At 41.5% G+C, this 13,399-nt stretch overlaps 1 protein-coding gene across 1 annotated transcript; it reads right to left on the minus strand.

Annotated features, from left to right (window-relative positions):
- Nucleotides 1–999: 999 nt before the first annotated feature.
- On the minus strand, nt 1,000–8,576 carry LOC109960061 (ubiquitin-conjugating enzyme E2 variant 2-like). Its single transcript, XM_020599903.1, has 4 exons — nt 8,476–8,576; nt 6,736–6,881; nt 3,351–3,476; nt 1,000–2,309 (listed from the first exon to the last, which is right to left on the minus strand). Exons 1-4 carry the CDS (start codon nt 8,495–8,497, stop codon nt 2,163–2,165), a joined length of 441 nt encoding a protein of 146 aa, XP_020455559.1. The 5' UTR covers nt 8,498–8,576; the 3' UTR covers nt 1,000–2,162.
- Nucleotides 8,577–13,399: the final 4,823 nt, after the last annotated feature.

A 13,399-nucleotide genomic window follows, 5' to 3' on the forward strand; every position in this document is an offset into this window, starting at 1 on the left:
ATAGGATGGGTACAGAAGCTGAAAAAAATAAAAAATAAAAAAAACAGTATGTGGGATTATCACCAAGAATACTGCCCATTTGAGAAATGGACAAAATGTCAACACTTGCTGGTATGGCTTTGGAGTGTGTGTAGCTGAACAATGAGCGGTGTGGCTCCGGAGACAATTTGTCACATCTGAGAAAATGATGCATCATTGGGACAGAAAGCCAGTAGCGTGGACATTTACCCAGCACAAAGAACCTACAGTAACTAATCACTTGGTTGCATTACGGGAAATGCATTTTGAATCTTGACTCATAAGAGGAAACGAAACTTACTGTTGCTTCAATTCTGTCTACTTTCCATCTAGAATCTGTCTTTAGAGCCTCTCATTATCTCTTTCCAAAACTAAATTGTTCAAGTACCCTTTAAGGTGGTTAATAGATGAGATAATAACATGGGCTGAAGTACATTAGCTGACCTTGTCATGAGCCAAAAAGAAATAAAATGAAAATAACCATAAAGGCAAATTGTGTAACCACTTTGCCAAAAACAGGAGGAACATACAGTAAGCAGAGTCTGCAGTAGTGGACTGTGTGGGCTGAAAATACACTTTTACACCATCAGACTAGTGAGGCACTGGAAACAACTAAACCTGATCAATGCCATCTCATTATGAACACAATTCCTAGCATTTACCTGACACTAAGGCTAAAGGACCCGTCCAGGATGTTCCCCACTTCTCGTAGTGTCTCCAAAAGATCATAGTAAGACTATGACCTTTTGGAGTCCTAGTCTACCACAAATTCATTTTGGACGGTAATAACATAGCTAACATTTGCTTTTGTCTGACAAACTGTCAGAAAAAACAGGGCATTCAAATGTTTGGCATGTTTTACTTTATAAATTCAACGGTTATAAAAAGTAATTTCTTACATTCCTGTTTATCTACTAGTGTTTTCAGCAAAAGCTGCCTAGTTTACTGAAATAAGCTTTAGAGAATCACGACACAAAGGCATGCAAAAGTAACAACGTTTAATTCAAATAAAACCATGCAACAGGTCACCATCACCCTGATTAGATACAATCCCTGTTATAAAATAAACATCCAAAGCCATACATTGCATTCAGTGGGCATTCACTGTATGAGAAGAGACGACTCCATGGAGTACACACGTCAGCCCAGAGAGTCAAGAAACCAAAACAAGAACCCAAAAACAGCAAACAAAAAGAATCACAGCTCCTCCTGCTCCACACAGGTAACAGTACAGTGGTGCTCCTGAAAAGGAGAAAGCACAATGACCTCTAGCCCCCCCGGCTGCTAATAATCAATCACCTACACAAAACGCTATGAACCATATGGCACACAGAAGACAAGTCTGAGAACATGAGTGATGGGCCAGCAGTGCCCTGTTGTCACATCCAGCTCTGAATATCTGGTAGCAGTGTTATTCCCATGTACCCGATGTACACTCATTGAAGGCCTGTCAAATTCACATCATTGGGATTAACGTGGCCTGGGAGACCAAGACGTTTTCTTAGCGAGGAAACTGTTTCATCAGCACACTGGAGGATGTTGGTTTGTTTAGTGAAAATCATGTCAAAATTATCCAAACATTTCATATCAATATTTGTTTGGCTGAGTAGCAAGGTGATTCAAATCCCCCACCAATACCCATGTAACAGGAGCTAACTGTCACCACTTGATGTGAAGAGTCCAGCACACACACACACACACACACACACACACACACACACACACATAATTGGTACACTCAATCAGGTCATTTGTTATTTTACAGTGTGGATGTAGAACACAAGGATAATACAAAACAACATTAATAAGATGTACAGTATTTTTGTTTCGGAACATCTGGTCTGCATGGTGAATGTGAACAGAAGACTGGGAGCTGTGTTGGGAAGTCAGGTTCACCTGTGCATCCCTCGCTGTCATATGGGAGGCTCCTGAGGGAGGAAGTGGGTGTCAAGAGTCTTGGATAACATGAAGGTTGTGTAGTTTGGAAGTGGCAGAGTCAGTGTTAAGTGTTTATGATGCTATGTACGTGTGTGTGTGCTTGTGTGTATGCCTGTGTGTGTGTGTGTGTGTGTGTGTGTGTGTGTGTGTGTGTGTGTGTGTGTGTGTGTGTGTGTGTGAGACAGGGAGGGATAGCACCAGGAGCCTCAGTTGCAATAAACCTGGCCTTCAGGCGGCTGGGAGAGCCTGTTGTTCTCTTTCAACATCATGTGCTGTCTGAGTTCCTGCAGCACCATCCGGATGTTGTAGGAGTTCTTCCACCTGGCCAGCGCTACCACCGCCTTTATGTCTACCTGAAGGGAGAAGAGGAAGAGAGGGGGACAAAAGGGGGAGGTCTCTTCATTATGGCCCCAAAAACAAACCTACTGTACAGCCTGATGTCAAGATTACATATGTAGAACACAGCTGCATACAAAATCTGTGTCAGCACACCTAAATGATTTTAAGAGCTTTGTAACTCAAAATATATACTGCTTCGAGTCTACATTGTTTCAAATATGAACATTTATAGCACTACTCTCACTACAGTCAGTCAGTAAATTCAGTCACAAAAAAATGCTTCCATTAGTTGAAACAGGGTCAAGCCCACCCCTTCTCTTCGTTCCTCACAGCAGCTGGGTTAAAAGGTCTTAGGAGGAAATGTTTCACTCTGAATGTTTAGAACCACGCAGCAGGAGTCACAGAGGTTAGATAAAATCCTCTGTGAATACAGTCCCTGCACCTTCAGATTCCCAGCACTAGCAGCTATTCCTTTATCTCTTTAACTCATTGGCTAGTACTGAGACCACTGCAGACAACTGCAGGGCTTATGGCATGCCTGCATTACAGCACCGCCACCACTGTATAACTGAACTACTTTGATTTGTTAGGCCCCTAATTCAGTGGATTAGTCTGTGACAAATATTACCATCTGGCTACTATTTAAATTTACAAGATGCAGAAAGCGTTCGCCGCACCATGCTATATGGCAGAGGAATTACTGATGCCAGATGCACAGTAAGGTGTGTGAAACACTGAAGCTGGAGTTTACTCGTGCAACTCTGTGCTAACATGCAACCTACTGAGTCTAACTGTAACTGAAATGACAGAGCAAAGCTGCTACATCAGTGTCTCCAGCATGAGCAGGAAGGTAGTGAGCCAATCACAAAAGCTGCCGCTGAGCCCGAAATAGAAGTCTGGTGTTACATTCAACTGACAGCAGCTTTTGCAAGGTTATATGTATATTGAAAATGTCTTTATCAGTCCACAGCAAACCAGTGAACACCTCAGTGATAAGGCCTGGACTGTCAGTCACACTGACAAGAGGGGGAGTAAGATGAACACTGGATACTCACCACACCATTTGAATTGTGTATGCCGGTCAGGTTGATCTTGTTCACAAAGCGAACAAGAGGGGGGTGCTCTGGGTACCTGGGCCCACACTCTATTTTCAGACTGTATATCCTGCCTTCATAGACAGTCTGCAAGTGAGGAAAGGAATGCCAGGTCAACTCAGTGTGCAACTTTGATAATACTGAACAACTTTTGTTGATGGAACTGGACTTCATTCATTCTTGACCCTGGAATTTCTAAGTGTACACAACACCAGTAACCCCAGTACTAAAACTGTCTGTGAGACATATATTAGACAAAGTCATGTCACTGTCATTATGAGCTTCACTCTTTGTAATGATGCAATTTTACAACAGACCTGAAAGTGCTATTGGTATATGAATATTCCTACATTTAGTTAAGAATTAATATAGAACAGTATCACCTTATACCTCACACACATTTACAGATTTAAGGGAAAAGACTGTGCTGATATCAGACTGGTACTCTGTATAGGCAGATACTCTGTGGCTGGATCTTTGAATCAGCAGTGGTGGAATGTAACTAAGTATATTTACTCAAGTATTTTACTTGAGTATTTCTATTTTGACATTTTATATTTCTACTTCACCACACTTCAGAGGGAAATACTGCACTTCTACTCAGCTACATTTGTCTGACAGCTGTAGTTACTGAACAGTACAAAACATATGAAGAGTGCCTAAAATATGTCTTGTTATGAATTAAATGACTCATTATATACAAATACAGATGAAAGGAATAGTCAATTGAAAGAAAATCTGCATCTATTTCATTAAGTTTTAATTCATTATGTAAAAACGCCAATCAGTTCATGGATCCAGTTTCTGAAATACGAAGATCTGCTGACCTGCCATTTAAGAATTCTAATAACTGAGGACAAAGCAAGCGTGCTGTTTTGTAATGCAATGCTGTTGCAGGTGACACTGTTACCTGCAACATTAGTGAACACTAAGGCTGATTTTGACTTCAGCTCTTTTGAAGGTGCCCACACAGAAAAAGCTGTGTGCTGAAAACAAGATGCTGCTCCATATGGCCCTCCCACCCTAACTTACTGCCCTGTCTATCAACATTTTACATGCCGTCACGTTTGTTCCTATACATGGTAACAAAGGTGTCAAAGTCAGCCTTGCAAAAATACAGCCTAACTGGTGCATGCACACACTTCTCTTTATTTCTAAGCCACAAGGAAGGCCTACATCATCATAACTCTCTAGAGGGTAGGCTGAACCATGCCAGTGCCACCAAAGGGTGCACAGCCACTCAGTGTTGGTTCTCAGGACACATGCATGTTCGAGCTCACAGCTTCTATCAAACTACAGAGGAATCTACTGATACACATGCAGTTTCTCAGAGGTCATTCACTACATCAGTGCAGAACCATCCAGTTGACTGCTACTGGTGTATGACATTAGCATGCTCATCTTTTATGCAAAAATAGTATTTTTCATATGTGCAGGGTGAAGCTTTTCATGGATAAACTAAGAAAATAAGCAAAGCAACACATACTATTCTCTTGAAATCCAGTAATTTGGAGTGCATGAATAATTTATTAAAATATACAGGAGTTTTGTGTTTGCTTTGAGGTGAGTGCATTTTGGCCGTCAAATGTAATATTCACAGCACAGTTTAGATGCCTATGCTGAGAGAATCACAAAGAAAGGTGTTGTTTACCTTGATGACTTGTGGGAGGTTCACCAAATGTGCAAAAAGAACCTAATACCTGCTTCTCCTCACTGACCTACCTTTGTGTGGATGCAAAAATCCACGTTGGTATTTCCAGTCAGTGAATTTGAACAGCTGCTGCCTAAGTCAGTTAGCTTCAAATCATATCTGCTACACTCTGTCAGAGAGCTTATTTATAAGTTAGCCTACCAGATAGTTAGAGTTCATCTGCAACAAGCAGGGTTTCCACATTAGACACTCTACTGTTGTCTGATCATTAGCAGACAAAGACTCAGCGGTACACCTGCATTGTCTGGCAGGCAGTCCACCTAAAGGGGTTTCCATGCCCTTGTTTCCAAGTGCAGCATACCCACAGTCATATAAAACACACACCTGCATTTTTTGTTGCATTCTTCTCCTATGAGACAAGCACATGTCCATGTACTGCTTTTAATTGGAGAGAGAATGCATTAGAGACAATACCAACACTGCAACAGTTAGTGACTAGGGCACACCCAATGTTTTCTAGTTTTCAACTTTGAATAGGGCTGTGACAAGATCTCATGGCATGAGATCTTGCGATATTAAAATGTGATGATATTTCTTGTTGTGGCAAAAGCTGTCTCGAAATATCAGTATAAAAACAGAACCAGAGCAGAAACCAGTACGACAGAGTTTGAAACGTTGACATTAGTTCGGCAAAAATGCAACTCCTTGTTGCATTTTTCACACACGGGGCTGCGTTGGTCAGGTGGTGAGGGGTTGCAGGGGGAGTATAGGTGTGTACAATATAGCCACATTGGGACTAGCGGCTTTAATTCACGTTTCCAGCCTATGAGTTTCCATTGCGTTTTGGTTAGCCATGTTGCTAACGTAGCCTACTCTACCTTAGCAGTAATCCTACTGCCAGTGTGTCGACACTGATAAAAAAAACAAACACTGTTTAGCATCAGATACTAATGAAAACACATGATGGGCCATTATGGTGCATTAACTGTGGCCCAAATTCGACAGTGAACGGTAGTGAATGCTCATGTTAACAAGGTAAACAACAGAGTCTTCTTCCTGTGGGCATGCACGTCCCGATTGTCTCCCGTATATGACTGGTCAATGCAGCACCGTCTGGTGCAGTGCAGAGAGGGTAAAAATAACATACAGCTGAAGTCATTTTCATACACCACAAATACATTTGAACTCAGTTTTCCACAACTTCTGACATTTAATCCTATAAACATTCTCTGTCTTAGGTCAGTTAGGATCACTACTTTATTTTAAGAATGTGAAATGCCAGAATAATAGTAGAGAAAAAGATTGATTTCAGCTTTTATTTCTTTCATCACATTCCCAGTGGGTCACAAGTTTACATACACTCGGTTAGTATATGCCAACCCTATGCTTCATGGTTGGGATGACAGTCACTACAAGATGATTACTTAGAACATTTCAAAATGCATCCGTATTCTTTTGCATTTTGTGACTTTCAGTCAAATAAGACAATTTTTTCCAATCTTATATTTTGTCAATGAAGATTTTTTAAAAATAGTGTTAAAATATCATCTTGTTCTCATGAACCCAATATTGGGTACAGTCCCATCTTGTGAGTTAAGTGTAGTGTCACACGCCTAACTTTGAACATGCGCGACCTGCTAGAAGGGAGAAGCAGCATGGTGTATTAAAGAGCTGCAGGCCCTGGGGGAGGCTCACCTTAGGTGGACCGATGATCATGCCATTCCAGTGAGTTAGTGTCATGTCATCATCATCTGCGAGACCCCAGCTCACTGTACCATCACCACCTCCCTTCTGACCTTCCTCTAGCTCCTCCAGCAACCGAAAGCTGCGAGGAACTACGACTTCACACAGGCACACAGACACACACACAAAAAGGATAATGAAATGACTTCTGTCTGATCACACACTGGGAGACAATTCACACTATAATTCAGTAACTTGCCTGAATAGAAGCTGCTGACCAAAAGCTAGACTAAACTGAAGTAACGTGGTAGTAAGAGAACATCTCTATCACTTGTAATTTTATAAAACTATAAAAGAATATTGATTTATTTTTATATTTTCAAATTAACTGCGAGTGATTCCTACTATAATAATCTGTCAACCTTCTGACCACATTGAGATGACACAGTTAGGTATGATTATAAGCATGTTGTTGTTTTTTTACATTATTGTCTGGGTGTGGTGTCTGCCTTTATTCTTGAAAACCAAAAATAACTGTTGACTGAAGGCAAACAAGTGAAAACAATTAACACAAATACAACTGTGAGGCAAGATATTTTAAATGCTGCACAATCACTGCAAATCTAAATGCAAGGTCACTGCTCCACAACACATAAAACCAACCATCTGAATCTCTGATGCTGAAGCATCTCCGAGACATTATCAAGGGAACTAAGGGGCACTGACTGGCACCTACACACACCACGAGGTGAGTGCAGATAGCTGTTACCTTGATGGTCAAACACACATGCTGTGCCTTCCTGAATAAGCATGAACTGACAACGTTTGACTTCAGGTTGAACATTTGGGATATTATATTATATATAATATTTGTTAAGGATATCCAGAGATCTTGTGCATGGACCCTTGACTCTTGTTTACTTCAGATGCTGTAAAAGGTTACGGCCGTTAGAAGCCTTTAGAACAACATTTTTACCAAATATCAGGGTCTGGTGTTTCTTAATGAGGAAACGTGTCACCCTGTGCAGCGGTGTTTCCATGATTTATTTTGAACAGCAATGGAGGTTTACGACACAAACGAATAAACTAAATTAATCCAGCACTGACAGACATTTATCGGGAGCGGAGACAAATCAATCGTTGGTTTTAGTTTATGTATAGGACAGGACTACAATGATTGGCTTTGTCCTATAAAAAAGCAGTAATACAGCGTTTTCATAGCATCTTAGTAAAATGGTGTTTTCACTGTATTACAAGGTCCCATTGGGTAAAATACTTTGTGTTCAGTTGATGGATGAGCCACTTTAAGCACTTCTTCCGGGACGCCGTGACACTCCAGTTGCTGATCAGGGTTGTGTAGCTAGCCGGCTAACGCAAATAAGCAAACAACTCATGTATCAACGTAGTCACGGACGTCACCGCCTCGCACACACAATAGCCCACCGACATAGCAGACAATTGTGAACTTTAACGTGGGTTCTAATGTAGTCTTTCCTCTGACCGGTGAATTTCATAAGGTTGAATCAAGGTTGCTGAATATCGTCGACTGTTGCTGAAAGACTGTGAGCTAGCTTAGCTAGCTATTGAGCAAGCTAGCAGCGTGTTCTTTCAATGTTACATTCAAAACAACTGCAACTGGACTCTTGGAAATTGTAAGCTGATTATGCAGTCAATATGATATGGTGAAAATTGTTCCTCTTCAGCAATTTCAGCGAAAATATACTATCTGCAGTGTCAGTGAAATCGGCTTACCTGCTCCGGCGGCGACCGCCATCTTTATCACTATTTTACGGAAGTGTTTTTTTTTGTGCTTTATTTAACAACGTAAAAAGAACATTACAACGCCCGGTGGTGACAATAAACATAGACCATTACGTTCGCTACTCCCAGGGGCGGACGCACGCCTGAAAATACATACATCTGAAAATTCTTAGGGGTAAACGCATATTAGGAAACTAAAATTAATACCAAGTTTTCATGGGTAAAATGTGTGAGAAAAAAATGAACAGTACAATCATAAAATAAAATTTAATTCATATTAAAATAAATATTGTAGACACAACAGAGCTTTTCCGTTGTGTGATGAACACTCATTAGCAAAAGGATATAAAGAAAGGTTTCACTTTTTCAAATTTGTGTAGGCCTACAAAAGTAGCCTATTTTCCCCAAAAGATTACCTAGTTAGATTAGGAGGTCTCCAGACTTCTGTGACACTTTTGCTGTTTAACAGTTATTTGAATGTCATTTTTTATTCTAAAAATGATAAATGCTGCTCACATTTGACTCTAGAATCAACAAAAGTACCACCCATTTTAAATTTGTAAAGGCTGTCAAGTGTGTTTCTGAAGCTCATTTAATATTGCTAATCATTTAACGAGGCCTTTTTGAATTGTAATAAGATTTTTGTTAAAGGTTAGCCTTAATGTTGTATTTCCAAACAGTTATCAATAGTGATATTTCACAGCAGGTGAATAGCTCGGTGGTTAACACCACTGACTGTGGTACCGCAGGTCAGGGTTCAGGGTGCAGCCAGCTGTGGGTCCTTCGACAAGGCGCTTAATGCTATCTGCTTAGTGAGGTAAATCATGAAAGTGTAAGAGTAGATTCTTATAGGTTCTAGTTACTTTAGAAGCTTTACTTACTTTTCATAAGTTTAGTTTCCTTTAGTTACTTTTCAAATCTTCATTGTCTTTTAATTACCTTTCATAACTTTATTTTCCTTGCTTATATATATTACAGTTGTATTGATGATTGTCCAGAACTACTGAGCTTTGGTTACTGTTAGATATTAGTAAATCAGTCAGATAATTATTAGAAATTAATGTGTTAGACTTTAATGTGTTAGTAATGAAGTTTAGTAAGATTCAAAGTCTGCTCTAGTCTGCTTTGCTTCAAGGTTAGAAGACAATGTTGATTCTGAAAAGTGTACCTTGAGACCAATTGTTTTCTTGTATTCACCTTGTGTTAGAATTATGTTTGAATGAATGTTTTAGTTACACACCACATAACACACACACACACATGGAATTCTTCATTTTGTTATGGCCAGCGGCTCCATGCAGCTGGAGCTCTAGATAAGAGAAGGAGACGCAGGACTGTCTCCATCTCATGATGCTTTGTAATGTTTCTGTGTAAGGGGTTAGCCCAAAAACTTATAAATGTCTTAGGCTCTGTGTTTCCAGGAGCTCCTCTTCTCCAGCAGCTTGTCTGAAGGAGGGAGCCACCAGGGTTGTCTCTTGTAATTTTATTTGTGGTTTTAAAATAAATCAGCACTAAAATGAAGAAAGATGGACTCCTTCGTTATTCAGATCTGTCTAATAAAAGAACTGGGGTATAACACACCTCACTTTGAAAGATGCTCCCCTATTTTAGGTCAAGGGTTTATTGTCATATGCACAGTGAGGAAATGTGTTGAGCACTGTTACCCAATCATAGTACAAACACCCCCTTTTTCAGCCAGAATGAAGTCTAATGCCAATCCGTTCTGATACGACATAAGAGAAGTGGCTGCCAGTTACTCCTGAAACCCAACAACTAAATCTCTGGTAAGATTAGTGAGATTAGTAAGATTAGTAAGACACTGAACATTAAAATGGACGTAGAACAGTATACAAATGTATTTATCAAACTGTCTTAATTGCTCTTGCTGTGGCCACCCAGACCAGTCAAGAATGTCACATGCATCTACCATTAAAGTGGAAGTTTCACCCAAATTAAAAACAAACTCAGGTGGAATCAGGACATTAGCTCTTTTCTCATGGTGTACTGTATGTGGGACCTTGTTTCCCACCACAATATGGGTGCCACTATAACTAGGCTAACGAGGCCCAGAACACAGAGAACCATACCAGGACAACTGCCTAAACTTGCCAGACTAGACATTTTGCTGTCCCTGTCAACGTTTTTGTTCTCTGATAAATATTATACTAGTGTAGATCCTCTTCTAACTGTGGCTCTGGTTCTACAGGGTTGTATATCGACTCAGGTAATGAGGTTCTTAAATCAGCCCTGACCTCATTCACTGCTCATCCACTTGGATCTTCTTCTGGAGAGCAATGTGTCTCATGGATCCAGTTACTTAGCTTGTTCTCAGTGAGCCACAGTTTAACACAATGTGTGGTAGTTTCTGCTACCCTCTAGGGTCCTTTCCAACGTGGTTCTGACCAGTGAAGTTTATGCACCTTTCGATAGACCCAGCTATCCACTGCAACTGGTGTCGGTTCCTCAGGTTGGTCCCTGCACAAGATTTCAATAACCTGTTCAGAAACACTCATCACAGCATTGTTCAGTCGTCTGACATACTAATGTCAGCATGCTGCAAAGGAAGAGGTGTTGAATCTCTATGCATAACAGTTAGAGGACAGGGCATCTTTCTCCCTGTCAGGATTTCATGTGGGCTTACATTAAGAGGGGCATTCGGAGTGGACCTGAGGTTGAACAATACAATAGGTAGAGCTTCAACCCAGGTTAAGTTAGTGTCTGTGCAGACTTTCGCTAGCCCTTCTTTTATATTTCTGTTTGCACGCTCAACAAGTCCTTGAGAGGCTGCATGATAGACAACCCCAAACTTATGTTTTATCCCAAACATCTGCTCAACCAGACATAGATCATTGTTTGAGAAGTGTGTTCCATTATCAGATGTCAGGTACCCCAAACCGGGGGATCACTTCCCTAGTGAGCCACTTAATTACCTCTTTACCTGTCTCTGTTTTCGTGGGTACAGCCTCTACCCATTTGGAAAACAGCTCCACGCAGACAAGTAAATGTCGTTTTCCTTCAACGCTTTTATCAGCTCCCATATCTGTAAAATCGATAAGAATCTCTTTCCAGGGAGCATCTTGAACTGGAAATTTCCCTAGCCCCGTCTTGAGCGCGGCTCTGGGGTTGAACTGATTACATGTCTCACATGTTGCAACAAAGTACTTGGTGATATCCCTCAAATGCAGATGCCACCAATTTTGAGAGATCAGACTATTTATCTAGGAGCTCGCACAGTGTCCTCTACTGTGTGCCTCTTGACACAGCAAACTAAGTAGTCCTGCCGGGGCCACTATTTTACCTTTGTGGTTTCTCCACAGTCCTGTCTGATCCTTAGACGCCCCTACGCCTGCTTTTCAGTAGGAGCAGCTTTATTCTGTATTTCCCTATTAGTCTGCAAGCTCAACTATGTCTCACAAACGTGACCCCCTTCTGCAGGGTCTTGACTCATCTGTTTAGCTCCCTGAGCTGGACCTTCTGGGTCCTGAGTGCCTATCCTAGGCTCCTTAAACTCTGACCCTTTAGGTCTGGATCCTGTCTGTACTGAGCTTCCAACACTCTGACCCCTTAGGTCTTGGATCCCTTTCATAACTGAGCTCCCACAGCTCTGACCCCATAGGTCTTGGATCCCTTTCATAACTGAGCTCCCAAAGCTCTGACCCCGTAGGTCTTGGATTCCTTTTATAGCTCCCTGAGCTACCTAATAACCAGCTGCTACCTTGGCAGCCAGATCTGCAGCATTATTACCTCTGTTTATCTGAGTCTCTGTTCTCTGATGTCCCTTGCACTTAATAATTGCCACCTGCTTTGGTAGCAACAACGCTTGATCTAGTTCTAGTAACTGCTGCAAGTGTTTTACCGGATAGCCAGTTGAGGTCACAAAACCTTTTCTTCTTCAGTGGCACAAGTCTACATGTACTGCTTGTACCGCATACACAGAATCTGTGTAGATATCTACAACTTTGTCTTTTGACAACCGACATGCCTCTATAAGAGCAATCAGCTCAGCCATCTGGGCTGAACTTGGCTGTGGGATCACATCAGCTTGCAGTATTCTTAAGCCAGCCGCTGTGTCTTTGACCACAATGTAAAAAACAACTAGACAGCCAGTGGCAATCTGATGACTGTGACCATCACAGTACAATGTTACCTCTGCATTAGGTAGAGGTTCCTTATACAAGATCTCATGCAGTCTCATCTCTTCGTCTGTTTTGCTCACGCAATTACTGTTAGAAACGCTCAACACACAAATGAGCGAGCGGAGAAAACAACAGACCCAGGCGGCTGGCTTCAGTGCAAGTAGTGGAATTTATTTACAGTGCCAATCAGTGCGATAATATTTACAAGAATGGTAGAGTGGAGAAAAGACCGGGTGTCGATCAGCGGTGGCAGGAGTGGCAGTCAATGGAGTGATGATGGGCCGGGCTGCGGTTATAGGAGTCACTCCTGGACTGGTTGGGTAGGAGATGAGGATGGCTGAGGAGGGAATATCAGAGAGACAGATTACTGATTACTCTACTTTCCTCCCCCTTTTGAAATAGGATGGCATTCACAGTGCCGTCCTTTTCATCAACATCCAAATGAAAAGGCTGTGAATAGTCAGATGCATGCAAAGCATATGCGTGTGCCAAAGCCTGTTTAATGGCAACAAAAGCCTCCTCTGCTTGTGGAGTCCACAACAAAGTAGAACCATAGTTCTTGTAGCCCGCCTCTGTAAGCATGGCACAGAGAGGTGCCACAAAGCCAGTGAAATTGGGCACAAAATTCTTGCTGTAATTAATAAGTCCTAAGAATTGCATCATGGTCTTAACGGTGGAGGTCTTAGAATGTGAGATAATATCAGTTTTTTGTGACTCAGTCATATGCCTGGGGAGGTGGGTAGACTTGATACTGATATCGTGGCGCACCCTGCAACTGC

Source organism: Monopterus albus, unplaced genomic scaffold, assembly GCF_001952655.1.
Source record: "Monopterus albus unplaced genomic scaffold, M_albus_1.0 scaffold43.1, whole genome shotgun sequence".
NCBI lineage: Eukaryota > Metazoa > Chordata > Actinopteri > Synbranchiformes > Synbranchidae > Monopterus > Monopterus albus.